This window comes from Pezoporus flaviventris, unplaced genomic scaffold (genome assembly GCF_033815535.1).
Source record: "Pezoporus flaviventris isolate CSIRO_AGI_PZ_B2104156 unplaced genomic scaffold, CSIRO_AGI_Pfla_v1 ptg000213l, whole genome shotgun sequence".
NCBI classification, from domain to species: Eukaryota; Metazoa; Chordata; class Aves; order Psittaciformes; family Psittacidae; genus Pezoporus; species Pezoporus flaviventris.
In genome coordinates this window covers 1,278,278-1,306,009 of record NW_026892761.1, presented here as the reverse complement: position 1 = coordinate 1,306,009, position 27,732 = coordinate 1,278,278, and the positions used below count along the sequence as shown (strand labels likewise).

The window sequence follows — 27,732 nt, the reverse complement described above, 5'->3', positions numbered from 1 at the left end:
CAGGGTTGTTTTTCCCTCCCTTACAGCCAGAGAGGTAAAGCCATGGCAAGCAAAGGCTTCTTACTGCTTATTTTATCAAATAGAAGTAAGAATCCAGGTGGAACAGCCCCAGCCCCAGCCCCAGGCCCAGCACAGGCTCTTCACAAATACACCGGGACCACCTGGACACCAACATCCTCCATCCTTCCAAATTGTAAGAAAATCCCCCAAAACACTGACTCTGAGAAGGAGATCCCAGTTTGAACTTTGAGCACAAACACCAAGGAGCACAGGAGATGTCATGTTCGGGTTTTTATTGATTTCATGGTAACAGGAGGGGATGTACCCACAGCCACCTGCACGGGTTCAGTGTGCCTGGAAAACACCACCACATGGCAGTACAAGTGTTAAAACTCATCCTAAATTAGATGCAACTGCAAAGAACGACAAGGTTTCCTTTAACAGCCATTTTTAAATAGGGCTACACATAAATCAAAGGGTTCATCCTTAAGTGAACATGCTCCACGGAACGTGAAATTGGAGGATTTGCAGAGGAGAGGGTTTGTCCTGATGCTTATGCGACTCTTTCATGGACTGGGTAACCTCTCCCTGCCTGAACACATGGAAACAACACTGGAGGCACTGCCTCACTGGGCCTTGAAATAGCAAACACCGGCCCTTCTCTGGAAGGAATCATTGCAAATAGGTGGATTTTGGATACAGGGAGGTCAGCAGATTTCTCTTACCGATGGCATGAGAATTAACACATGTGTTAGTTCAAATCCTGTCTCCCAGAAAGGATTTTTAAGGGCTTTTCCTAAAATCCCTCACAACATAAATCCTTCCCTAATGTATTTTATTAACAGAATAAGTAACTGCTTGTCACCAAACCAGCTATATTAAAACTAACCAAGCTAGGGAACATGTTGGTAACCATGGTGGCACATCATGGCACACGGCACACGCCTGTGAGGCGGCAGTTCAGAGGTGGCTCCATGGTTTAACAAGACATTCAGTCATTTTCCCCCAGGAATCCATCTGCTGGAAAATCACCAATCAATCAATCATTCACCAATCAGGTTGAGTTTTGGTGGCTTATCTGGCTCTGACCCGAGGTCAGTGAGCATCAAACATAGGGCCGGTGGTGGCTGTGATGTCGGTGAAGGGAACGCTCTGCCTGAGCTCCACAATCGACTGCTTCTTCAGCACCAGCAGGATGTAAAACTTGGCTGCGGCCTCTTTCCGGTTGTTTTTCCGACTGAGATCCTGGAAACTGAAGGAGCTCACCCCGGATCTCTTCAGGTGCTGCGGGAGGAAAGCGGGATAGTCAGGCTGGCTTTTCAGGTGAAGCACATCTGAAATGGTTTTCAGCATCCAAACCAATAGAACTCATCACTGCCTGTTCTCCGGGTGCTGGGTATCACCTCTGTCACAGGCAAGCAGTGCCTCAGCTAAGCAAGTGGTGTTATTTCTTGGGGTTATATGGCTATACTTCTATGAAAGGTCCCTCTTCAAACCCAAACCGTTCCACGATTCCTTGATTCTACAAGGAGGAGATAGTCTGACACTTCTGTTGGACCATGTCAGGCACTCAGAATCCTGGTTTCCCAAGTAAATACCCAAGGAAACACAGCAGCAGTAATGGGGTCAAGTGTTCAAGGGCAGGTTGGACAGGGCCTGGGGCAACCTGCCCTAGTGGAAGGTGCTCCTGCCTGTGTCAGGGAGTTGGAACCTTTAAGGTCCCTTCCAACCCAGACCAGTGTGGGATTCCATAAGGAAGAGATTTCTGACAGGGTCCAACTGAAATCAACCCCAGGGTTTGGCATCTAATTATAAAATCCAGCACTGGTACCTGTAAGGCTTTTAGGAACTGGAGAGTTCTTTTGTTCCATCTGATTTCTTCACTGTCTTTCCTGTTCCTTGTGAGCTCCTTGAGAGGAAATAGAAGAGAAGGTTAGGTAGCATGTGTATGATAACAAGGACAAGAGTTCTAACTGAAAACCCTAGCTGGAACTGGGCATTTTGGTGGTCATACTCAGGATATCTGGAACCTCTGACACCTCTGTGGTCACACAAGGCTTTGTGGAACAGAAAGGAATGCTAACTGCGTTCTTTCTGCTACCAAGGAGCTCAGGTGCATGGTAGCACTGCGGAGATGGCCCCGCTCTGCATGCCTGGGTTGTGACAGCATTTGTGGTCAGGGCCAAAAAAGCTGCTCAAAAAGCTGGGTTTAGGCTTCAGGCTTAACTTCTGAAGGCTAAAGGTGATGTGAGTGCAGCCAAACAAGGCCATGATGGCATCACTGCTATTTTAATCTATCTGAGAAAGAACAGAGCGTGACACGGGCCAGAGCAGTCAGCCTGGGGCACACATACGTTTGTTAGCTCAACTTGCTGCGTTTCAGCCTCTTGGCCCAGGATGCTGGTCACCAGTGAGGAGCTCTCAGACAAAACCACTGCACCCTGCTGTCAGAACAGAGAGTGATCAACAGGAGTTGCAGCTCATGGGTACAGTGCAAATCCCAACAACACAATCCTGCTCCAATAATGTATTACAAGAAATGTTTGCCAAGATGATGGAATGGTCCCCATTTTTACTACATCCCACTAGGAAAGGACTTTGCTTTAGTGTTTATCCTACAGCTGATCTGCACCCGCAGGCTTGCTTCAGGCACAGACCCTACATGTTCTGCTACAGTTAGATCCAATTTTGTCATGCTTTTCCAACTTTAACAAGCCTCATAGTCCCTAAGGAATGCCCTTGTACCTCAGCCTGAGTAAAGACAGCAGAAAGAGGCGATTTGTTGTTGCTTATTTCCTCAATATGAGACACAAGAGGTAAGTTTTATCCTTTATAAAAAGGATTAGATTGGTCTCTGCAGTATAGAGGCTGTATTTCACATTTAGCTTTCATGTATAATTAGTGATCTGACTGCAATCTATACTGATTAATAGACATTTTAATTAATCATTAATTCATTGTGTCTACCAAAGTGCTTATAAATAAACTTTTATGCCTCTAAATAAGCTATCAGCTGCCTCTAGCATGTCTTCAAACAAGTAGTAGGAACTTCTTCACATTCTTTGAATGGAACCCTGGCATAAAACACCACAAAGAAATGCATTTAGGTGTCTAAAACTTATGGAAACTGCTCATTATAGTTTCACCACAGTGATCATCAGTTACATTTCTGTTATCCTCTGATGGCAACATAAACGAATCATGTCTAATTTTTCTCTCAGTGTCTGAATGAGCTGACTCCTGCAGGAAACTTGGCTCTTCTACTATCAGCATCTCTGTATTAATGAAAAAACAAGGTCTAAGAGGCAATTCCTGGCAATCTCTGTCCTTCAAAATACATTGAAACCCAACAGTCACACCCTCATTAGCAATATTTGAGAGCAAGAGCCAGAAGGACTAAACACAGAATAAATCTTCCCAATCAGACCATGGAAGAAGAAGAACCTGGCAAGAGAGTTTTCCCTTTCCTAGAAGTTGACCTTTAGGCACTGCAGGAGGTGGTTGTGCCGATGAACGGAGGCAGACACCCAGATTGTATTTCTAGCAGAGCAAAGGGGTGAAAGCAGATACATCACCTCCACACATCTGAAATAGGACATTTCCTCTCGCTTGGTATTAACCCAACCGCTGTCTTCAAGTTACAAATACATGTTATTGACATGAATTTGGAAATCTGGAGGGTGGTTTGGTTAAACTCAGAAGAAGTGGGAAGCTTTTGTTCTTTTTTAAAACAAATTTGCTGTGTGGTAGACAATTTGGGAAGCAAAAGTGAATCCAAAAATACCTCCTTATGGCACAAGGAAGAAAAAGACTTGACTTTAATTTCTGAGCTAAGGAACAAAAGAACAACAAAGTACTTATAAAAAACAAAAAATAAATTAATAGCCAATTTCCTCAACATTAAACTTTTTTTGGCCTTTGCTTTGTACAATAGCGCCCATTCTCTTAAACATTAGTTAAAACAGGGAGTATTTTCTAACAGCTAATTCTGCAACAGCAGAGTTAGAACATTACCTGTGGTCTCTTGCTCTTTTCTTGTTTCCTCCGTTTCAGACTCCCTCTGTATTTCCTTCCTTCTCATCTTAAATCCGTGACTCTTGAAGCATGTTGCAAGGACCTGCAAGCAATTATTTGCACTGGTTTGCGTTCAGAGCACCACATCACACTATTTGCAAGTACCAACACAAAGGTATCAAGCTGAGCTGTGGATCAGTTATTGCAACCCAGAATTTAGGTATTTGAATCAGGTCGTTCTGAAAACCTGGATGTTTGTATTTGTTTTTTAATAATAGCTTTCTGCAGCTTCAACACTGCAGTGAACTCCATGAAGAAACATCTTAGGGACAGCTTGGATCGGTTTTCCTTGAAGCCAGCCAGTAAGGAAGGACGAAAGAAAGAAACATCTGCAGCTCTGTGTGTGGGGGTAACATTCATCCCTGGGAGAGTGAGCTGTAGTTCTGTCCCTGGACTCTGAGTGGTGAAGCTGTGCTGCTGTGAACCTGCAGTGCTGCTGCTGGCCTGCAGCCCCTGCTGCCCTGCCCTCACCAAGCCACACAGCACAAGGCACTGCAGTAAGGCTGTTGCACATGGCTTATACCAGGCCTCTCATTATCACCTTTAGCTCTTCTTTATCTTATCACCAGCTCTAAACTTACTACCAGCTTCTTTGAACAATCTGACAGATACTACGTGAGGACAGGAGAGGCTTTGATCTTTAAGGTCCTTTGCAACCCAAACCATTCTGTGATTGTACGACTATGAAATGGAATGTCAGCTTCTCATGGGTTTTTTGTCATCTTTCACTTGGTGATGGGGAGCTGGAGATGAAAGCCCTGAGCTCTACAGATGGGCTTCCTAACGGAGCAACTGCTCCAGTTGAGAGCACGGAAATAACCATCACGTATCCAACCCAACTGTACTGCAAAACAGGACTTGAGTGGTGCCGCACACATGGGAAGGAGTTCACAGCAACCCAAGCCTGAAAAACCTCTCAGGGTGAGCTCCTAACCTAACTGGTGATACAAGACTCTTTACCATTTGCAGCTTAGCAGGAAGCAGCAGCTGTGTCGTGTGGGACAGGAGTTTATCCACACCTCCGGATTTCTTCCACAGCATTGTTTTTTTGGTTGGGGGGGCGAGGTCCAAGGTGGCCATGATGTCTGTGCAGTTGTTCAGTTGGTTGTACATGGCATAGCAGGTGAGTTCCTTGTCTACATCCACAAACAACTTCCTCTTCCTTCTATTCTTCTTCCTCTGGGTGACAGCTAAAAGAGAGAAGGTCTAAATAATGCCTATTCACAGAACCCTCAGGTATGGAAGAGGCACTGGACTCAAACGGACAGGCTGACGACCTCCCAAAACATCACACAGACTTGAAAACCAAAGTACAAGCACATGGGCCACTTCCTCAAAGGTATTCGTACATATACTCCTTGTATTCCTGTACAGGAACTCCACACGTTTAATGGCAGAAGACATATGACTATAGCACTAAAGAACCAGGAACATGAGACCTTAATGAGGACACATGATATGCCACCAGGACTGAATAATCTCTCTCTAATCCATCAGGAAGTTAATTATTCCAAGAACTGCTGATGTCCTCACCAGGTTTCATTACCTCCTAATGAATATCTGTATTTGTCAGTTTAATCCTTTAGCAGCTGGATTAAGATGTGTGTAGTAAACAGGAAAGAAAGCCAGGGATTGGTTATATGGCCAATATTGTTTTGGCAGGCTGGAGAATTCCAGAATGCTAAATAATAGTGTCAACACGAACTTGTTGATGCAAACATTCAGCAAGAAACCGGTCACGTTCTGACCTGCAGCATCAAGTGGCTCAAGCACAAATCCATCATCTTCTTTCAACACAAGTGTGGTTTCACTCACTAGGTGACTGACTTCCTTATTGGTGGTGTCTGCACAGCAGGACTCAACTATAAGAAAACCCAGAAAGTAACCCAAAATTTAAGAAATTATTCCATCTTGTAAAGTTTCTTCTCTCATACCACAGAATGATATCAGACAAAGAAGATCAGAATTAAAGAACCATGATTTTGTCTGTAATTGCACAGTTAAAGAAACTGGGGGGGGGGGGGGGGGGGGGGGGTAGAAGGATTTAAGACATCAAAAGATTTCCAGAAACACTTCAGAAATCAACGTCTTGGTCTCAAACCAAAAGAAGACAAACAACAACCGGATGATCTGACTGAAGTGTCACTTGTTGAAATACGAAGCCAGAAATACTCATAGGTGAAGTTCAAAGTTGCAGCAAACCCTCGGGCAGTTTCCCTTCCCCTCCAGAAGTGATCTCCTGCTGTGGAGGCAGCAGGTGGATGAAGAGCTGCAGACTCACCGGCTGTGCTGTTCTCCAGTGGCTCTTGGGACAAAGGGTTTTCTTCCTCCATACCAAGAATGTCTTGACCCAGGCCTGTGTTCTCGTCCCTCAACAGGATTTCTTATGTATAAAACACATCGTTTTAATCATTCAAAGCCTTAGCAGCCATGAAATAGCCTGATACAAACTTATGTGACTTATTTAAGGCTAATCCTCAGCAAACAAAACCCGCTCAGCTCCCACAGTGGAATGGTGGCTTTCAGGGGTGCAAAGAGGAGATGGTTACTCTTCACTTTGAGTTGCCACTGTTGCTCTGAAAAGTATTATATTGATATTGTTTAAAAGGTATAAATCTAAAGAGGTTTATGTAACTACTCTAAGCCATAAAGATGTAGAAGCTCCTTTGCTGCCTTTGCTCTTACAATAAGGATAAAATTGCTGCAGTGCTTCACCTTCAAAAACATGAACTAAATGGTTCAACATTAACTATAACTGGAAAGCCTTTAATTCTAAAAGCCTGAAATATAACCTTTAAAAAGTTCTTATTTGGCAATGTCTGGCATGGATTCTCATGTCAGTTGTACATCAGATTCAGTGCAAAGTAGAATGCAAAGGAAGCATGAATTCAACAAGGAAACAACAGAACTTCTCTTTGAAAGCAATCGCTTTCACTCTGTCCTGTTTGTTTTCCTGCCAGAATAAAAATGTTTGGAAAGAAACTGATCCTGTTTATCTGTGTCAAACCTACCTATCATATCTGCAGCATCCTCCTCGTCTCCAAAGCAGTCATACTCAAAACAGAAGGTCTCCTCTCGCAGAGCAGACCCTTTCACACTCATGGAGCAATCCACGACAAGACTGTTGCTGCTTGTTAAGATGCTGCCATCAAAGAAGCTTTGTTTCCTCAGGGCTTCTGGTTTGCCATCTGAAGAAACACAGGATATTCCATGCTTCATCTTCAGGGATCTTTGAAACACGTATCTATCCAGTTCCTAACGTTTCACATAATTTTTAAAAGGTTGGAAGTTGCCCCAATGCCTCAAACGGAACAAAAAGCAACCTGCAGCTAATTCAGTAAAAAGCAGAGTGATTCTCTGCTATCACATTATACTACTTAGGTGGAGTTACTACACAAAAAATTTAAGCATATAACAGTATGACAGAGCAATCAGCACAAAGAACAGCTTTTCACGTGTGGAAAGGACATAGGCTGGACCAAATTTTGCATAAGCACACTTTTCCTTAGGAAATATTCCTGATTTCTCAACTTCTCTCACCCAAGTTTCTGTCACAAAGAAATAAATTGCTCTCGTAATCCTCTGCAAGCGTGATGTCCTCAGGCCTGCTCTGGTTCAAGGTGAAGTGTTCAGCAACGTCAATGGCACTGATGGAAAAAACATCACACAGAATAAAAGGAGACCTGAGAGGCACTGAGCATCAGGCTGGAATGTGAAAACTTCCTTCTAAACAGCCACCAATCTGATGTTTTATCATAAACCCCCAAAGACAGCTTGTTTTCCGTGGCATTGGAAGCACCCTGGCTGATCCTCAAGGAGAGAACATTTTTTCCCCAAGGCTATTTGCAGTCGAGCCAGTTAGAGTTTTATGGAGAAATTTCCCAGCTTTAAATTTCCTCTAAAAGCTAAAAATAAGCATTTGGAAGCCAAGTGCTGGGTGTTTTTTAGCAGTGGTACCTCCAAGCAAGCAGGAGGCCACCACCTGGGCTGGCCAGAGCTCTGTGCAGCCTCCAGTGTACATCACACAGTGGGGACTGACCCTGCCCTGGCCAGGAGGCAGCTGGGGAATCCTAAACAGACCCCATTAAATTGCATTCATGAGGGGGTAGAGAGGAAGCCTCAGGAGAAATCCGTTATCCCAGACCTCTGGGGGCAGCAGAGCTATCGCAACATGTCTTGGCCTCCTGTTTTCTATCAGTGTTTCTACATTAATGCTGATTTGTGTCAGGAAAGCCAATGAAATGTGCTGGCTTTTCATCAGGAGCCAAGCTGACTGCTGCTCATAGAACACACCAGCCCCAAAGAGCCAGAAATTAAATGCAGTTACACAAGGGAGCAGTACAACGTGGTGAGGTTACTCACCAGAGCTCCCTTGCTCTTACAACAGGATTTACACTACCTTCTCTTGAGGTCAGAGAGTGGTTTGCAGGCTTCACTCTGGCAATCTGAAACCCTGAACTCTTAAGTTCATGCGTTATTTCATTGTAAAGGGCTGTCGATTAAACAGACTTTGAGGGGCTCAACTGCAGCCTCACAAAGCTGACTCAGCATTTAGGAGAATCCAGGTATCAAAGCCAAACAATTCCACCTGAATCTCGGTCAGATAACATGAGGGTATCTTTTACTTCTGAAGATAGTGAATAAAACCGAGGGAAGCATTTACTTTACGTCAGGTAGCGGTGTTTCAAAATCATGAAACTCTTCAGGTAGTGTAATGGCTTGATAAGTAGCCTCAAAGTTCTGCTTGGGAAGGTCAACAAGGCCTAGAACAGACATCAGCACAAAGTAAGCATCAATAAGGTAAAAGTAATGCTCTCCCACATATGTGTATTGGAACTATAAACCTGTCAGGAAGGACTGCTGCTCTTCTAATAACAGAAGGGCAAAGCTTAGGCCCTGTGTCAACAGGACTCCAAAGTGGAGGTAAAATCCTTCCTTTACATATATTTTAGACACTATATTCTTTTACAGATACAGCAGAGTCTGCTGCTACAAGACATGAGATAAAGTAAATATATGGGGTTTATTAACAGCTACTTGAAGTCCCTGGAAGATCCTCACAGCTGACATTTAGCCTGGAGTCTTCCACACCGCTCCAGATGAATTATTGTGTTTTCTTTCCCTCTCCAGTGCCTGCAGAACTGCTCTTCAGCATCAAATAATTATGAAGTGAGAGTGCAAATACTCACTAATGGAAGGATCTAGGAACAATTCAGGTGAGAAGGGATTTCCAAAGGTCATTTAATGCAATCTTTTGCTCAGAACAAGGTTAGTTCCTAAGTCAGATCACTTCTGACTGTTTCTGATGGAGAATGACAGCATCCCTGGGCAGTAACAAGCAATAGTACAGGAGGAAACAGCCTCAAGCTGCACCAGGAGAGGTTTAGACTGGATATTAAGGGGAAAAAAAGCTTCACAAAGGGTTGTCAAGCGCTGGAACAGGCTGCTGAGGGCAGTGGTAGAGTCACCAACCCTGGAGGTATTTAAAAGACATGTAGATGTGGTGCTTAGAGGCCTTGGCAGGGCTGGGTTAACAGTTGGACTCAATGATTTCAAAGGTCTTTTCCAACCTAAATAATTCTTCAATCCTATGATCCTGTCCTTGAGAATAATGTAGGGTAGGCATTTGCAAACAGACCAGGTCACAAAGCACATTAGGGCTCACAATAGATGCTGATGTCCTGTTGTTAGCCTTTTATTAGACAACAGTGCCTCCTCGTTTGCTGCCTAAGAATGACAAACATCGAGCCAGCTGGGAAAGGATCCAGCTGTGTCTGCTCCCTCCTGGCTGGCTTCATGGGTAGGGTTCAAAACCCACTGCCAGGTCTGGCACTAACACTCGGTTAGAATGCTGCTGGTGTCATCGGAAATTAAAATCAATTAGCCAACAATGGAGGCCGAATTGAAGCTTCTCCTAATAAGACCACTTAAGATATTGCTTCTTTTAAGGGAGTGAAAGACCTGAAACGGCATTAAATTAAACATCAGCAGTAGGCCACTGGTAGGTTTGGGGTCAATAATGTGTATTTAACAGGAATACCCACAATTACCTTTGAAAATGAGAGCTGTAAAGGACACGGGTGAAAGATGCAGAGCTCTGTACGTACCCGGGCGAAAGGCTGTCTTCATTTTTGTCAGAGCTTCACTGCAGTCTGCCATGAGGTACTTGGCTTTCCTGTGGTAAATCCGCACCACTCCAAGGAGTAAGTGTCCAGAGGTCCGCAGAGCTATTGTAAACTGTGATGGTTTAAAAAGGTTGTCCAGGAGGTAGGATTTGGGGCAAAACCGTTAAAACGGAAATGTTTTCCCATTCAAATGGAGCTGTGACACAGCAGTGACAGAGTTCCAGTATCAGACACCAGTACAGAGCTCTGAAATTCAACAAGGCTTTGTGCTGATGTAGAGGATCATAAACAGAGCCTGGAAACCTCTAGCTGCCTCTGTTGCTAAAGGTTGCTGTGCCAGAGCGTGAGGCCTGAACTGAAGCTCTTCCTTTATCTAAATCATCTCAACTAATTGCCAACAAAGAGTGTAACACACCCCGAGACAACAAGCAGCTGCGCACAAACCAGTATTTGACACTTGGGTTATTTAACTGAGCAGACACCATACCTATGCCCTTATTTATGCAAATAAAGGCCATAATATGCCCTGCATCAAGCGCACTCAGGGTGGTGGTGCTGCTGTGAGGCAGGACAAGGGAAAATAGGGGCCATTCCTCTAATACCTCTTGGAAAACACTTCCATATAATATCAATTTAACAGCACTCCGTTAATGGTAACCCATGCAGGACAGTGGGATTCAGGCTGCCAGATATCGAGCAGCTGTTTTCATAGGGGAAAACATAACAATAAAAGTCTGCTTGCACCAGCTGAAAGCTTTGGATCTCCTGGGCCATTGACTGGTGACCATGCAAAGCATTCCTCACCATTCCCTTGGATGTGGTTGCAATGGAGAGGCTGAGGGCTGAGTCACAGGTCCTCGATTACCTGCATCTGTTTGCTTGAGTCACACCTTATCTGGGAGGTGGGGAGGACTTCAGCCTCTTGGATGGGTCATAGGGCCTCTCATAAGCACTATGTATGCTGAATTATGTACTTACCTGCTTATAATGGGGGACCTGGAAGAAGTCCACTGAAAGTGGTTATGAGAAATAATAAATGACTTTTGACAAGATCAGCAGACTCATTCTGCTCAAAGGGCCCTGAACCATGTCACGGCTCTTTATGAGCCCCCTGCTATGAACCAGCACCCGACTCCTCCATCTTTCTGAGGCACAAACACCACCATTCCCAAGTGCTGTCCTACACGTGGCTACCACACTGCAGTGATGGGCTTGTGCTGCCTCACACCCCTCAGCCCTGGTGCCCACAGAGCAGGCCCCGGAGCTCTGTCCCTGTGTGAAGAAGCCCATCTGAATGCACCGCGGTAACCCTGGCTTACGCTGCACATTAAATGTGTGCCACAGCCCTCCAGGAAGGTGACTGCACTTCAATATTCACATAACTGCATTACTGCAGCCTCAATGTTCACAGAGCTGCCATACAGTCACGAGGATGCTCAGGGGCTGGAGCACCTCCTGTATGGAGACAGGCTGAGGAAGTTGGGGCTGTTCAGCCTGGAGAAGAGAAGCTGCGTGGAGACCTCAGAGCAGCCTTCCAGTATCTGAAGGGGGCCTATAGGGATGCTGGGGAGGGACTCTTCATTAGGGACTGCAGTGACAGGACAAGGGGTAACGGGTTCAAACTGAAACAGGGGAAGTTCAGATTGGATCTAAGGAGGAAATTCTTTCCTGTGAGGGTGCTGAGGCACTGGAATGGGTTGCCCAGGGAGGTTGTGAATGCTCCATCCCTGGCAGTGTTCAAGGCCAGGTTGGACAGAGCCTTGGGTGCCATGGTTTAGTGTGAGGTGTCCCTGCCCATGGCAGGGGGTTGGAACTGGATGATCTTCAGGTCCTTTCCAACCCAAACCATTCCCTGATCCTATGCTGCACCATCACTATTCACATATCTGCCCTGTCACAGGGGTTTATTCGAACGAGAGCTAAACAAAACACCCCCAGTTTCCCTCACGCTGGCTTCGGAACAGCCACGGGTTCACCCTGAGGTGACGAGCCCCGCTCCCTCGGCAGATGGACCCCTCTGCCCCACAGCTTCCCGGGTCGACCAGCCCCACCTTTGGCGAGAGGATCTTCTCCACAGTAGCCTCCAGGTTGCACTCAAAGATGTGAGCTTTGGTGAGCTTCTTCTCCCAGTGCGCCGCCAGCCAGATCTTGGCCAAGGGCCCGCGCTTGTTCACCAGCAAGTGCATGTAGAACATGGCGCCCGGGCTGAGGGCAGCCCCTGCCGCGGCCACAGAGGGGATTTAATGGGACACTGAGGGGGGTTTGGGGGGATCCTAAAGGCCAGGGCAAGGGGGTTTGATGGGATCCTGAGGAGATGGGGGGGATCCAGCCAGGCCCTGAGGGGATGAGGGGGTTCAGCAGGCCCTGAGGGACGGAGGTCACCTCAGCTGCGTGCTGAGGGGACAATGGGGATCTAAGGGGGGGGTGAGGGGATGGGAGAGATTTATCAGGACAAGGGGGGGATTTGGTGGGATCCTGAGGGGATTGGGGGGGGGGGTATCTGAGGGGATGGGGACGGGCGGGTTCTGAGGGAATGGGGCAGCGGATCCTGAGGGGATGGAGGGAGCTCACCGGGCACTGAGGAAATGGAGGGGACCTGAGGGGACCCAGCGGGCACAAAGGGTTGGGGGTGGGTTTATGGGCGCTGAGGGGACCCAACGGGTGCCGGGGGGGGGGGGGGTTGGTTTATGGGCGCTGAGGGGACCCAACGGGTACCGGGGGGGGGGGGGGATTGGTTTATGGGCACTGAGGGGACCCAACGGGTACCGGGGGGGTTGGGGTGGGTTTATGGGTGCTGAGGGGACCCAACGGGTACCGGGGGGGTTGGGGTGGGTTTATGGGTGCTGAGGGGACCCAACGGGTGCCGGGGGGGGGGGGTTGGGGGTGGGTTTATGGGCGCTGAGGGGACCCAACGGGTACCGGGGGGGTTGGGGGTGGGTTTATGGGTGCTGAGGGGACCCAACGGGTGCCGGGGGGGGGATTGGGGTGGGTTTATGGGCACTGAGGGGACCCAGCGGGTACCGGGGGGTTTGGGGTGGGTTTATGGGTGCTGAGGGTCCGCCGTGTCCGCCCCTCCTCAGGCCTGAGGGGCTCCTGCGCGCTCTCGCCAAAACCAGGCAGCGGGGGGGGGGGTTAAAACGCGCCCTGCGGCGGGAGCGCGCCCTGGGAGCGGGGCGGGGGACGGGACCCTCCCGGGGACCCGCTCCGTGCGCCCGGACCCAACCGGAGCCGCTCCACGGCGCCCGCCTCGTCACAGCCCCGGCCCCGGCGGCGCTCCCAGGGGAACGCTGCTGGGAACGAGCCCCGCTCCCGCTGCCGGTCACAGGGAGCGCGCACCCATCGGCGGGAGCGGGGTGCTGCTCGCCTCCTTGGGAGCGAAGGGCACCTGAGTTAGCACCGGCACCTGCATCGCCTCCTCCACCTCCTTTTCCTCCTCCATCTTCAATTCCACCCTTTCCCTCCTCCTCTTTTCCCTTCTCCACCACCACTCCCTCTTTTTCACCCTCTTCCTCCTCTTTTTCCTCCTCCCAGCCTCTTTCCCCCTTGCGCTTTCAAAGGCTCCCTTGGGAAGCACCACCCCAACTCCGTCCCTGCGGGTGAGCAGCTCCCGAGAGGCTCCAGGCACGCTTGCGGAAGGAAAAAAAAAGGAAATAGAAGAGCTTCGGACCCGATTCTGTGCAGAGGGAGGAGGGTGAAGGTGCGCGGCCACCCGCCTGCATCAGTCACAGCCACCGCTGAGCCTGTCTGCACACTTACATGGCACCAGCCAGAGCATCACCGGCTCCTCACCCCTCTGCGCTTTGTTTTCCATTCAGGCAGAGCAGTGAGGATCCCGGTGCTCCCGAGCCACAGCGCAGCAGCAGCTACTGCTGCTGTACCGAGAGGCACTGGGCTTCTCCCAGCGGGCTGGTGTTAGGTGATGATAACCAGATCCCAATTAGCACCAGGGAAGATTTGAGCCTGCTCCCAGGGCAGCTGCAGCTGGGATCAGCGGGAGGCAAGCAGGGACCAGCAGTGTCAGGAGGGGAGGTCACAATGAGCCCGGCTCCTCCGGTCCTCACTGCCTTCCCGTGCCCCCTCCGGTCCTCAGTGCCTTCCCGTGTCCCCTCCGGTCCTCACTGCCTGCCCGTGCCCCCTCCGGTCCTCACTGCCTGCCCGTGCCCCCTCCGGTCCTGGCTCCCGCATTGCCCGCTGCTTGCTCCCGACCTCTGAGTCACCTTGAGCCGTGCTGGCTGCGGGCGTTCGCTCTGCTTGGGATGCTGTGAGTGCTGAGGAGGCAGGAATGAGACCTCACCCCATGGTGGGGCTGGATCGGGGTCACCACCACCAGCAGCCGTGTACACCCCAGAACTGCGCTGTGCTGCATAGGGGTGCGCTGGAGGGGCCTGAAGGGATGGAGCCACATCCAGAGCCCTTCCATTCCTGCTCCCACTGTCCTTACATAGTAGGAGGCTCCCATTTGCTGGCTCTCACATCCCCATTTAATCCTTTTGGCCAAGCAGTGGCACAGCAGCCCCACACTGCTCCATTTCCCAGGCTCCCTCCCTCTGTCCTGTTCCCATGTCTTTCCAAGCCCTCAGTCTCTCCCCTCCAGGGCTCCTGCAGATTCATTGTGAATTTTGGCAGCACTGTCTCTGACCTTGGCTCTCTCCCTCCTCTTTGCTCCTGCACTGGCAGCATAAATCTTGGTTGTCTCCATCTCTCCTTCCCTCCGTGCCAGAGCCCTGGGGGTGGAGCAGCCTTTGCCAGCCCCCAGCCGGATCAGGAATGGGCTGGGGAAAGCTTTGGGATGGAGGTCATCACCCCTCTCCCATGTGGGACCCAGAGGCAACAACATGTGTAGGATGCATCCCTTCACTTCATCCATCGCAGGCATCCTCTCAAGTGGGATCAGGATGCAGGAACAGCCCCCTAAGCAGGGTTCCTCTTGTTCCCAGGGGTTTTGGTGATGCCATAGGTAGTCCCAGTGCCGGCACACTCTGTGTTCACATGCATGTGCCCGCCTGCTCCAGATCCATCTTTTCCTGCTGATTTGGGACAATCTGTGTCCCGTGACCTACTTGTCTGCAAGCATCTCCTGCCTTCCCGCGGAGTGGGCTGGCACCAAAGCATCTCGGAATGTGGTTAACGTGTCGGGATGCACTCACAGTTATTTTTAATTCTGCTTTTTTCTCGGCCCACTTCTGGATGCATCCCTAGGGATGCTGTGCTGGGAAGCATCCGCCTTTCCACCCAGGGCAGCGGGAGGGGATGGGAGCAGCACACACAGCCTGCGCTGCCAAGTTCAGAACTAACCAAATCCCGTGTATCCCTGCCCTGCCATGGCACAAGGCGATGGGAGACCCCAGCCCACCCCACAGCCCCCTACCCTGCTGCAGTGCAGGGACTGGAGGCATTGAGGGTTGGTCCCCCCTGCACCCCGAGCTCATCACCCAGCACCAGCATCACCCCAGGTAATAGCGGGTGAGCTTGTGAAGGCGCTGTAGGCTCCTGAATGTGCTGAAGGGGCCGTCAATGTGATGGACAAATCTTCCTGACAGCTCTCAGCAGCAATCTCTCAGGGTTTACATCTACCATCTGCAGGCACCGCTCCAAAGGTGGGAATAGCACGTCCTGGTAACAAACCAGCTCAGAACGTGCTGCTGCCAGCGGGTGCTGTGGGGCTTGGGCTGGGTCCGGTGTGGGTTGGGAGCCGCGGGTACCAACACCGGTGCTGTGTGAGAAATGGAATAAACAGTGTTGGTGAGAGGTGGGGTGATGGGGGCTCTGTGCTGTGGGACTATGGTGGGACAGTGGGGATGGCTCTGGGCAGCCAGCACCTCCATGGGCTGCTCTGGAGTGTCTCATGCACAGTCCAAGCCCAGGTCAAGCCCTGGATCCCCAGGGATTTGGGGCAGGCTGGCTCCTTGAAGGGACTCCTGGCTGGGCTGGACCTCTCCCTGCTGCATTCAGGGCTGGGGGAGCTCAGGACACGGTCCCAGTGTCCCCAGCTCTGCCCTTGGTCCCCAGTGGGGACAGCTGGTCGTGGAGCGCCGACCCAGCACCACTGGGAGCATCCCATGGTCTCCCCTATGCAAAGCCCACCTTGCTGCTCCATCCCCTCCATCCGTGCCCTCCCCACGCATCCCCCCCACCCCGAGGACCCCACGGAGGGTCCCGGTGCTGTCGGGGGGTGCCTTTGTCGCGGGCAGGGTGTGCACAGCCGGTGCCGGTACCGCGGGCGTGTGTGTGTGTGAGTGCCCCCCGGGGCAGCCCGTTGTACGTGTGTGTGTGTGTGTGTGCGTGTGCGGGCGGCGGCGGAGCGAGCCCTGGGGACCGGCAGCTCGGGGCACCGGCGGCGCCGGCACCGGGGGTAGGCAGCCCGGCACGGGGCGGGGGGGGGCACCGGCGGGGAGGGCAGAGCCAGGCGGGACCGGAGGAGCGGGAGCGGGGCTCGGTGCGGGGAGCGGCGGGTGCGGGTACCGGGGAGGTTGGGAGCGCTCCGGGCAACCGGCGAGGAGGGAAGCGGGTCCCAGGGACACGGGGTGCCCGGTTCGGGGCGGTGGGCTGCTCGGTGGGAGCCCGGTTCGGGGAGGGAGAGACCGAGGGAGGGACGATCCGGTTCGGGGAGGCAGGTGCCGGGTCCAGAGAAGGGGAGCAGCGCGGTGCTGAGACCCGGGTGCGGCGAGCAGGGACCCGTATCCGGTGGGCAGCGCCGTTTGGGGACCCGCGGGTGGGTTGGCAGCCGGGTCTGGTGTCCCGGCTCCGGTTCCGGGGGGGGGAGCGGGGTCCCGGGGGGAAGGGGGGGGGGAACAACGCGGGCCGGGAGTCGGTTTGCAGCCGGCTCCGAGGAGCATCGCGGTGCGGCTCCGCCGCTCACCTCAGCCCGCGCAGGCCGGCGGCGGCTCCATGGCGGCCCCGCGGGCGGCGGAGCTGCGGAGCCCGGGCGAGGCGGCGGCGGCGGCGGCGGGGGGGGGCCCGGCGGGCCCGGGGCTGGCGCTGGCTCTGTGCTGCGCGCTGGGCGGCGCGGCGCTGGTGGTGCTGGCGGGGGCCGTGCCGCGGGCGGCGCGGCCGGACCCGGCGGTACCGGCGCGGCAGATGGAGCGGCTGGAGGAGCGGGCGGCGCGGCTGCGGGCCCGCCTCGACCGCTGCACCGTGGCCGGGCTGGCGCTGCTGGCGCTGGGGGGGCTGCTGCTCGCAGCCCTGCTGCTGGCCGCCGCCGCCGCCCGCCGCCGCGCACGGGCCGCCCGTCGCACCGGGGGCACCTACGGCTCCGTGCGGCTGCGGCTGCGGCGGGTGTCGGCCGAGGGGACGCGGGCGCTGCTGGAGACACAGCTCAGCCCCGCGCAGCAGCCCCCCGAGGGGCCGGGCTCTTAGCACCCGGCGCTCCCCGGGGACCCCCAGCCGCAGGCAGGAGCGGGGCTCCCCGACCCCGATGCCGTCCGGTGAGGCTTCACCCGCACCCGGCCGCCTTCCTCACCTCCCGGACCCTCCTTGGACGGGGATCCCCTTGGCAGCATCGGAGCGATGCGGTTTTGGGTGCATGGCCCCACCACCAGCACTGGCAATGTGGCCTTTGGACACCCCACTCGCCTCCCCAGCACCTTCCTGGATGGGGTCCTGCTCACCAGCATCGGCACAACGGCACCTGCGAGATACCTGTGGGATTTCAGTGCCGTGGCTGGTCACGGGCTGGACACAAAGCCAGAGCCGCAGGTGGCTCCTTCCCGGCATCCAGGGCAGCGCTGGCTGCTCCTCTCTGGGATGGAGCTTCCCATTTTCCGCCATCAGTGACCTTTTTTAGCAATAGTTTCCTGTGAACTCTGTGGTGTGGATTTGGCGCTTGCACCGCGCTGGGCAGGAGAAGAGGAGGCAGCAAGTGCGACCACCAGCACCCCATCACCCTCCCATTCCGGAGGGTGGGATGAAGGCCAGGACACACAGACACACCGTGCCCAGCATCCCACTCCCACCAGCAGCCCCAGGACGGCCTCCTCAAAATCACAGCGCTCTGCCTGGGGGAGAGAGGACAATTCCCACTGCCTGGAAGCGATGTGGTGGTTCTGTTCCCATTCAGGAGCCTTTGTGCCGATCACAAGGGCCATTGTCTGCAGCGTGAAGGGGAAAATGCATCTCGGGAATTAAACATGAAGCATCATTAAAGCACAATGTTCTGTGGAAAGCAAAATCAGCCCGAGCGGGTTGCTGTGAAAGGGAAATGATTATCCCATAGGAAATGCAGGCCCGCGAAAGGGGGTGTCTGTCCTGAGCCGCGGGTTTCATCCAGCCCATAGATTACTCACTTCAAACGTTTCCAGGTGGAGACAAACCTCTCCAGCAGCCCAACACGAGGGGAAAGGTGCTGTTATGTGCGGTGCAATTGTCTGGGCCAGGTTTACGTCAGGGGGATCATTCTCTGCCCCATGTTTTCACATCTGATTCCTCCTGTTGCAGTGAAGGGCCCCACATCCCTCTCCCCATCACATCACCCATCCATGCTCCTCATTTATTGGGGGGTCCTGCAAAACCGTCTCAGCCTCACGCCCGCAGCCCTGGCACCCAGGCACCTTTCCCTGGGATTAAGGCACGCATGGGGTGAGATGTGGGTGGCTGTGCTCCAGTGTTCCCCTTTCCCCATGGACCCTTGAGCAGACCCTGGAGCATCGAATAAAGAGCCCAAGCAGAGCAGGGGGAGCAAAGGCCATCGTGGTTGTCACTAAGGGGTGATCCTGGGGCATGGGGACACAGGAGTGAGGAAGGGGATGAAGGAGAGGAAGGGGAGGAAGGCTCTTGTGCAGAGTCTGCCCAGGGAGCCCTGTGTTCAGCAGGAGGCTGCCCTGGGAAGGCAGAACTCCCTCCTGCACCTCTCTTGTGAGCCTGGAGTAGACAATAAAGCCGTTAGATGGAGAAACCCTCAATGTTGTCACTTCATGTAAGGTGTTAGGGTCTCTGCAGGGGGCAAGGCTGAGCCTCGGCAGAGGTTACAGCTGCTGAGCACAAGAGATGCTCCCAGGGATCAGAGCAGGAGGCCGCTCAGGACACGCTGCGGGAGGGAGCTGCCATCGCTGCGCTGTCCCTCGAGGAGCTGCAGGCCTGGGGGAAGCCTCTGGGCTGACGGAGATGTGTTTAAGGGGAATGAGCTGTGTCGAGGAGTGCCATTAAAGAAGTTCCCCATCAAGACTCCAGAACTGGGACGTGATTTTGCAGAGAGATCCCCCGGGATGAATGGGAGGGTGGCTGCGGTGGTGTGACACGGATGCTGTGATGTGCATCCTCCCTGCACTGGCCTGGCCAGCCCTTTGTGGCTGGGGAAGAGCAGTGTAGTCAGCTTGAGGCACTGCCCCGTGATGGTTCATGTGCATGGGGGGTATTTAGGAAGCAATCACATATACTCCAGGATGGTGGGAAAAATCCAGCTGGGAAAAGCAGGTTGATGCTGCACAGCCTGGGTGGGATGAGGATCACCAGCCTCTCAGTGCGGGGGCATCCGGGGCTGCACCCACCCATGGAATAAGGTGGGTGCATCAGAGGCAGCTCCAAGGTACCCCAGAAGTGTCCCTGATGGGACAGTGCCTCAACCCCATACTTGCCACTTCAGGATCCTCTGGGAGAAGCTGGTTTTGCCAGAGGAGGCAGGAAGGGCCCTGGGGAAGAGCAGGCACAGGTCACCCTGACACCATGGGGATGGGCAGCATGGCCACAGTGAGAGGCACCAGGCTGGCAATGCCACTGCACCAGCCATGGGGTACAGCACAAGGGCAGGCGGGTGGCCGCAGCATATCCTTGTCCCCCCACTCAGCTCCAGGGGTTTGGGGTATCTCTGCTTGTGCCCTGGTGAGCAAAGAGGGAACATCCCAGCGCCTTTCCCAGTCCCGTACAATGGGAGCTGCTTTGTTTTCCATCTGTGCAATCCACACAGTTCCGGTACACAGGATCCCGGGGATGGAGCATCATCTGTGGGCAATGAGCAGCTCCAGGGCTCTGCGGTTGGGAGCGCCGGGCCGGGCTGGCAGATGGCCTGAAGGGCTCTCCGGGGATCCCAAGCCATTCCCAATAATCCAATGTCTTTCTTCAAACGTGACATTGGAAGTGCCTCTCCGGGGCTGCGGGAGGAGGGAGGCTTGTGCCTGTGCCAGGAGCACACACACAGCCCCAGCCGCTCCTCGTGCTCCCCATAGTAATAACTGGAGGTGTGTGCTGCTGGATGTGCTCCCCTGCATGCTAATGCCGCTGCCACTTGGGTTAGCAGCAGCCGTGCCAGGGTCCCTGCTGCTGCCAGGATATGGGGCCCTTGCAGCCATCACGGTACGAGCCTACAGCAGGGGAATGAAGTCTGTGTCCAGCCCTGCAACGGAGCAAGGAACTAGTTTGGGATCAAGGGCTCCTAAGAGCCACCTCTGCCATGCTCTGGGCAGCTCCACAGTGGCCTTTTGGTGTGAGCTGAGCCAGTTGCAGGGACAGTCTTGTTCCCACTGCCCTCTGGTCCAGAGAGCAGGATCCTCACCTCCTTACATCCACCCTCTCCTGAGAGCGGATGCAGCAGCACTGGGAGCCCTGAGGCTCAGGCACTGGAGCGGGCACAGCTCAATGCCAAGCTCAGCTCAATGCCAGGCACTTACCCCCTCGAAGCCCCTCTCCTTCCCCACCTGGCCCCGCAGCTGCACATCAGGGCCCCGCTGGGGCCGAGGCTGCAGACAAAGGGCTGTTTATCAGCCCCGTGCAGCCGCTCCCCGCTCTGCCTGCTCTAATTGGCCCCATCAGAGCCGCTGCCGCCTCAGAGGTGGCAGAACATGATGAATGCAGGCAGAGAGCAGCCGCCTCCTGCTGAGAGGAGCCCCCTGATAAGGCCAAAGCTGTTTCCTCGCCCCAAGCCTCTCTGAACGAGGTTGGGGGTGGGCAAAGCATCGGATGGGTCAGGCTGCCCCACACGCCAGAGGGGATGTGCAGGAGCGATGCCCTCAGCGAGCACTGGGTCTCTCTTCCATTCCCACCCAAGCTCTGGTCATGGGCATTGCCTGCTGCCCATCTGTGGGTTGAGCTGGGCACTGAAGACCCCAAGGATGTGCAGCAGGGCCGGGACTGGGCTCAAAACCAGCTTCTGTGAACAGGGGTCCATGCACAAGCCCTGGGTAGATGCAAGGGATGCTCCAGCGTCCCTCAGTGCCTTATTTCTACAGCCCGTCCTCCCTGCTCCTGTGCCCAGCCCAGGGCTGCACACGCCATTAACAGCTTTAGAAGCTGCATTTGTAGGCAAAGGGGTTGTAAAAGGGAAAATGCCTTTGGGAAGAGAAGAGACCAACAAAGGGATCACTTCCCCTTCTATCCCTGCCAGCACGGCCGAGCACAGCGTGTGACAGCATCCAACACCCCAGAGAGGCAGGTACCACACGGAGCTCAGCAGAGCCAAGGCTGGGCTGGGCTGGGCTCCAGTTTGTATTCTTCACACAGTCACATCACCCTGGCAAAGCTCTGCTGCTCAGGGGGAGGCACAAAGCAGGTTCCCAACCTGCTGGGAGGGCAGGCCCAGGCTGGGCACAGCACTGGGACAAGCTGACACGTGTATTGGTGCTTTTTATTTCTGCCTCATGAGCATCCTTACAAGAGATCAAACACAAGAAACTGCATGAACCCGAGGGCTGCAGCCCCAAACTGAGCTGACCTGGGGGAGGGTTCTACATGGAGGAGCCTGAGCCTCCCAGAGCTCCCCCCTTCTGCACGAGCTGCCTGGCAGAGCTCAGCCAGGCAGAGCTGCACCAGCCCCTCACGATGGGACTGCTGGTGAGGAAATGGTCTCTAAAACCTCTTCTGCAAAGCAAATCCTGCAGCTGAGCGAGCCCCTGGGTGTGTTGCCAGCAAGAACCCAGCCCGATGCTGGGCTCAGCTCTGCTGTGCCAAGAGAACCAGCACTGGGTCTGGCCACTTGTGTGGGTACCGAGCACTCCTGCTCCTATCCCAGCCCTGTGTGGTGCCCAGTGGGGGCTTCACCTGCATGCCAGGAATGGAAAACATGGCTGTAGGGGGAGAGGGAGCAATTCTGGGCCAGGAATTCTATCTCCTCTCATGTACACTAAAGGCTTTGTTCTTTTGAAACCTGTGGGCATGGCCACATGGAAGCTGATCTCAGCCCCACGGCTCAGGCTTTACCTTTCACTTGGATAGAGCAAGAGAGAAACCATCTCTGCATGGAGAACCCACCTTCAGCAAAGCCACTGCAGCTCCCCCAGAGCAAGAAGCCAGCTCCCCCCTCAGCACTGACTCACAGCAGCAAAAGCAGTGCCCCCCCAGAGGAGCAGCAGCAGAAGCCCCACAGCACCCAGGCCCTTCTCAAGCACTGCACCCAGCGCTGGCAGCACTGCTTCAGCTGGACACCCTGTGAGGAGCAGGGAAAGCAATGGATCTACTGCCTCCTCCTCTGTTCTGCACACAGGGAAACCTTTATGGCTGCTCTGACACACGGGAATGTAGCTCCAAATGGGGAGAAGGGAAACGCTGCTGAGAAGATCCACCAAACAGGGAGCGAGTTGGAGGAAGTGCCCCGGCCTCCCAGGAGCCTGCTCTGGCCACGGCCATGAGGAGCCAAGGGGTGACCCCTCACATGAACATGTCATCATAGCCTGGAGGGGGAAGGTGGTCGGGATCTGGTCTGGAAAGAAATGCAGAGCAGAGTGAGAGCTTGGTCCCACAGCACCAGGGATGAGCCAGGAGCTCCAGGGCAGCCCAGAGAGCAGGATGGGGATGCCAGGCATAGCCAAGTACCTACCCGGATCTGCCAGCCCCTAACGGGCCGAAGGGATCGAATCTGGCTCCGGGTGGGACTGCCCCTGGGGGGAGCCGGCCTGGGATGCCTGATGATGGGTCAATGCCGGGCTGTGGGAAGCCAGACCGGAGAGGATCCATGATCATTCCCCCACTCTGACGTCTGGGGAGAGGAAAGGCAGAGAAAGAGATGAGATGGGCACCGGTGAGATAGGAGCAAAGCGTGTCCCTGTGCCAAAGCTCTGCTGCAGGAATGCTGAGCACAGCAACACGGGGTTAAGCTGACACATGGCATGTGGGAAGGAAAACAGCCCTAACCCACTGCAACAAGGGCCACAGAGGCTGCTGTCTGTGACAGGCATGGACCTAAATACATCCTACCCTGCTCCTGCCCGGGGTTATCACAGCCTTGCAGATGCGCCTGCACAACACCACAACACTGGGACAGTGGCAGGATGCAAATCCTCATCATCATCATCATCACACTAAGCTGGGAGTCTGTCTGCAGAGCGTGTACCCAAGCCAAGGTACCACCAAACACCCAGGTCCATGGTGCCGGAGTACCCCAAAGCCCAGATGCCAACAACAGCCCTCACAGCCAATGCCAAAACACTCAGAGAAGCAGTGAGGTAGCTTCCCTCTCCCCCCCCAGTTCCTGCAAGGAACCATCTGGGGCATCAGCAACGGCTGGAGAGTCCCGGGGAACTGCTGACCGTTCCCTATGGGAAGTGCCGGCCCTGCAGGCCTTGCTGCTGGCCCATGTGCCCGTGCCCGTGCCCGCTCTGCTCTCCAGGGGGAGCAGCGCATCCTGCCCTGCTCGGTGTCGCAAGAGCCAGGGCTCCTCCAAAGCGCTGCCTGGAAGTCATTTGCTGCCCACGGTGTCTGCTCGGAGCTGCCCCATGCTGGGAGTGCCATTCCTCACGGCTGGCTTTGTGCAAGCTCAGCTGGAGCCTCTGGACGCCGCTGCCATCATACAAGTCATTAACAATGGTGCTAATGAGTTCCATTAGGCCAGGCTGGCTGCCCAGAGCACCCCCGGGCCAGCCCGGCCCCACCAGCCTCTGCCTGCAGTCTGGGTCTCCAGCGCGGCGCTGGCAGGTGCCAGTGCCCAAATCTGCTTCTATTTACACCAAAACTTCTGAGGAGGGGCTGGAGGCAGCGAGAGAAGCAGGGAAACACCCCCCGACCCCCCCTCCCTGTGCTCTCAGGTTTCCCTGCAGCCACCCAGGCTCCAGGCCTCTCCTTCCAGGCAGGATGTTTTCAGCTGGCTCTTCCCAGCCAAACCCATGGAAAACCAAGTCTTGCAAGAGGGGAAAAATGCCATTCCCACAGGAGAGGGGTTCCAAGGACACCCCTGGGCCATGGGACACACTGCAGCAACTCCAAGGGCTGTCTTTTTGTCTGGCTTCTGTGCTTTTAACTGGAATGGAAGATGAGAGGCTCTCCTTGCCTGAGCAAACCAGAGACTGAGGGATGTGTCTGTGAAGTGCAGTGCCTCAGAGAGCCAGGAGGCTCACAATCAGGACCTGTGGGCTCAGCTTTAAGCCTCCCCTTCTCCAGACTGCTGGGCTGTAGACACAGCAGCTGGTACCATTTTAAATTAGGGGCTTACATTCCCTTAATGATGCATTCAGCTTTGATTTACTGGAGGAATTACTGCGTGTTAAATGAATACAAGCTGATTATTAAACAGACACAGACTGCAACCTATCATGCATGCAAGGGACGGGATCTTATTACGATATTAGAACCATATTGAGCTTTAGCAACCGTCAATTGGTCCCTTGCAATTTGTACTCAGCAACTGCCCCATCACCATCTGCACTGAAGAGACAATTCACCAGATGCCTGAGCCAGGCGGACTTCAGCTGTGCCAGAGGGCTCCAAACCCCAAGGGCAGAGCTCCCCAGGCACCCAAAGCACAACCTCACCCAACCATACTCACCCTAAAGGGTCCAGATCTTCCCCACCAACAGCAAAGGGGCTCAAGGGGGAAGGCCTGAAACACAGAACACAACAAGACCTTTAGTGGAGGGACTGGAACCAGCAAGACCCTGCGTGAGCAGGCGCTGGGAGCCACCCCGCGCCCTGGACACAGCATTCCCTGCTCCAGGGTGCAGCTGGGTGTGCGTGGCAGGCTTGTGGGAAGCTTGAGCTGAAGGGGCCCTGCTGTTCCCACTTCTCCAGGCTGCAGCTGTCTGTGGACACTGGGAATTTCCACGCCAGGGGCTCCCCGGGCTGGGCTGCGCCGAGGTCAGGCTCTCCAGCTCATCCCATCTGGAAGCACAATGCCAGTCCTGCTTCCAGGAGCGCGAGGCCAGCGGGCAGTGAGCCTGCAGCCAGCTGTCACCTCGCCTTGCCAATCCTATGTGCCAATACTGTGGTTTCAGAGCCGTACCCAGCTCCAGCCTGTCTGCCCAGGCCTCCCCCCAAGCAGCATCCCGCACCCTGAGAACCAGCACACAGCACTGGGGTTAAAGCAGCAGGAGGTGACACGCAAGGAAGAAGCCATGGATGGTCCCCAGGAGATGGCAGAGCCACCCCAGTGTCTGTGACTTCACTACAACTTGCGGGGGGAGCATTCAGCCAACAAGGCTGAAAACAGCTGGATGCTCCTCACCCCACATGTGCAGAACAGAGAGCGGAGGGGCGGCCTGCAGAGCTGCGCCAGGACCATGTCCCACCTAACACAGGACCATCAGCAGCCTCACTCACCGGGTCGGGGCTCTCATTCCTGCTGGGCGATGGGGAGGGATCCTGAGGGGGTCGTAACCCCGCGGTGAGTCAGGATCCTTCTTCTCAGGCTCCTTCTTGGCCTTTTCTGCGGGGGCCCCGAGGGGAGCGATGATGCCCGAAGCAATCCTTGTCCTCAGCTCCTCCGTGTTCCTGTACACCCTGCAGGGAGGAGGCAGGACAGCTTGGTAGTGCTCCGGAAACAAAAGAGCTGGGCTGGGCTGGCCCATGGTCCCACTGTCCCTGCCAGCAGCACAGAGGGAGGCAGTGAAGGAGCTCTGGCTGCACTGCAGGGCTGGCCAGCCTGCCCCTGGGTTTGTACTGGGGAGAGAAGCCCTCCAGGCTCCTCCTAACCCTACCTCTGCCCCCCCTCCCCACGCTGTGGGACTTTTCTCCTGCAGACAGTACCAGGGAAGGGAGATTACCTGTGGAAATCCTCCAGGTGCTCTGGGTCGATGTAGTCGGCCACCGCCAAGGTCACATCTGCCACCTTCTGAGAACCTTTGTCCTAGCAAAAGACAGGGAAAGCACAGAGTCAGCAGCTTGGCAGAGCTGGGAATGAGTCCTGGGCTGGGAAAGGGGCAGAAAAGGAGCAGCTCCTGGGCAAGGCAAACCGCATCGCTGCCCTGATGTGCCTGACCAGCATCACACTGCGCCACGTCCGCTGCTGCACCATCAAGCCCTAACACCCTGTGCGTCTGCTCCCTCCCAAGGGACAAACACCACTGCAAGGGACAGCAAATAACAATGACGGGAACAGACCCTGCTGTTGTTTGCAGCCGCTGCTCCCCAAGGAGCCCGAACCCGCAGGGCCCGGTGCGGGTGCTCACCATGGCGTTGAGGATCATGCTGTCCTCCACCATGATGGCTTTCAGCAGCAGCTCACGGGCATCGTCCGTGGACTTGTAGCGCAGGGTATACAGCTCCTTGTTGGCTTCCCAGCCAGCGGGCAACAGCTCCGACTTCCTTTCATCAGGACCTGGCTGCAATAGAACACAGGAGCTGCTGGGACCCTGCCCATGCGCCCAGCACAGGGCAGGGCAGGGAGGGTCTGGTTTGGCTGCACAGAGAGATCCAGGAGGGGATCTTTCAGAGCCCACCAGGTTTTAACAGCAGGAACAGGCCTTTGTTTCCTATGCGCTGGCCCTGCCTTCCTGCCAGCCTCCCTGTGCTGGAACAGAACCAACCTTTGCTGAGCAGGAAAAGGCAACAAGGACCCTGCACCACACTGCAGGTGGACACCACCCCCCCCCCCAGCACTGGGACCCCACCAGGTACCACATTCCCTCCCCAGCTCTGCACTGAACCCCCTTTTGGTTATGGGGCTCCCCCCCCAGCACCAAGCTCGCCCCAGCACCACCCTGACCCCATCACCTCCAGGACCTCCAGCACCGGGACCCCCTCAGCCCCCAGCAGCACTGAAGCCCCTCAGACCCCGCACGGGGCCCGGGTACTCCCGGCACCCGCGGCACCGCACGCCCCCCCCACCCCGGCAGCGGCCGCCGCGCGGCGCCGGCGAACAGCGTTAGGAAAGGCCGGGGATCATCCGCGGCCTACCCAGCGGAGGGCGGCCCTACCTGGTCGCCGGCGCCGAGGCAGCGGTAGCCGTGCCGGACCAGCTCCCAGTGGACGCCGCAGAGCAGCGCGTCCTGCGGGCTGGAGATGGCGGCTCTGGCCGAGGCGTAGAGCAACTCCAGCCCCGCCATGGCCGCGCCGGGCCCGGGCGGCAGCAGCGAGCGGGGCGGGCCGGGGCGGAGCCGGGCCGGGCCGGGCCGGGCCTCACTAGAGGGCCCCCGTCCGCTGCGCAAGGCCCGGGGCCGAGCGGGGGTGCCCCGGTGGAGCTCGGGCTCTCTGCCTCCTGCCCCGGCTCTCGCTCCGCAGCTATAAACGCGTTGGAGGTTATAAAGGCGTGTGCGGCCATAGCGAGCCTGCCCCCCGCGACCATGAGGACTAAAGCACCCAGCGATAGGTTCGTTTCCTCCCTTCCGCTGCTTTCCCTGCGCTGCAGCGTTGTGACCCCTAAATCGTGTTAAATTGCACTGAAAGGGGGCTCATTTCCCTGCAC

The 27,732-nt window shown here is 54.9% G+C and overlaps 2 protein-coding genes across 4 annotated transcripts; both read right to left on the bottom strand.

Moving 5' to 3' along the window:
* Nucleotides 1-274: 274 nt before the first annotated feature.
* On the bottom strand, nt 275-12,663 carry RAD21L1 (RAD21 cohesin complex component like 1). 3 transcript variants are annotated; one of them, XM_061441375.1, is made up of 13 exons: nt 12,251-12,663; nt 10,182-10,311; nt 8,738-8,837; nt 7,615-7,721; nt 7,086-7,262; nt 6,356-6,457; nt 5,823-5,936; nt 5,035-5,264; nt 4,015-4,117; nt 3,129-3,275; nt 2,355-2,434; nt 1,832-1,909; nt 275-1,284 (listed from the first exon to the last, which is right to left on the bottom strand). In XM_061441375.1, exons 1-13 carry the CDS (start codon nt 12,392-12,394, stop codon nt 1,096-1,098), a joined length of 1,701 nt encoding a protein of 566 aa, XP_061297359.1. In that variant the 5' UTR covers nt 12,395-12,663; the 3' UTR covers nt 275-1,095. The 3 variants fall into 3 exon arrangements, with proteins under 3 accessions (XP_061297359.1, XP_061297358.1, XP_061297357.1); XM_061441374.1 differs by lacking the exons at nt 3,129-3,275; nt 4,015-4,117 and having other exon boundaries at nt 275-354; nt 1,090-1,284; nt 2,355-2,444; nt 12,251-12,662; XM_061441373.1 differs by lacking the exons at nt 3,129-3,275; nt 4,015-4,117 and having other exon boundaries at nt 2,355-2,444; nt 12,251-12,661.
* Nucleotides 12,664-22,588: 9,925 nt separating this feature from the next.
* PSMF1 (proteasome inhibitor subunit 1) lies at nt 22,589-27,414 on the bottom strand. The gene is made up of 7 exons (XM_061441412.1): nt 27,245-27,414; nt 26,498-26,650; nt 26,093-26,175; nt 25,650-25,829; nt 24,880-24,933; nt 22,939-23,097; nt 22,589-22,821 (listed from the first exon to the last, which is right to left on the bottom strand). Exons 1-7 carry the CDS (start codon nt 27,371-27,373, stop codon nt 22,770-22,772), a joined length of 810 nt encoding a protein of 269 aa, XP_061297396.1. The 5' UTR covers nt 27,374-27,414; the 3' UTR covers nt 22,589-22,769.
* Nucleotides 27,415-27,732: the final 318 nt, after the last annotated feature.

Excerpts from the sequence above, each read along its gene's own strand:
- RAD21L1 (XM_061441375.1), bottom strand. The coding sequence starts at position 12,394 with ATGTTCTACATGCACTTGCTGGTGAACAAGCGCGGGCCCTTGGCCAAG. Across the intron at positions 5,937-6,355 it reads ACTGGAGAACAGCACAGCCG|TTGAGTCCTGCTGTGCAGAC; the intron begins GTGAGTCTGCAG and ends GTTTTCTTATAG. Across the intron at positions 2,435-3,128 it reads TGGTGAAACTATAATGAGCA|TGGTTTTGTCTGAGAGCTCC; the intron begins GTTTCCATAAGT and ends AGCAGGGTGCAG.
- PSMF1 (XM_061441412.1), bottom strand. The coding sequence starts at position 27,373 with ATGGCGGGGCTGGAGTTGCTCTACGCCTCGGCCAGAGCCGCCATCTCC. Across the intron at positions 26,651-27,244 it reads GCCTCGGCGCCGGCGACCAG|CCAGGTCCTGATGAAAGGAA; the intron begins GTAGGGCCGCCC and ends GTTCTATTGCAG. Across the intron at positions 25,830-26,092 it reads CACCTGGAGGATTTCCACAG|GGTGTACAGGAACACGGAGG; the intron begins GTAATCTCCCTT and ends TCCTCCCTGCAG.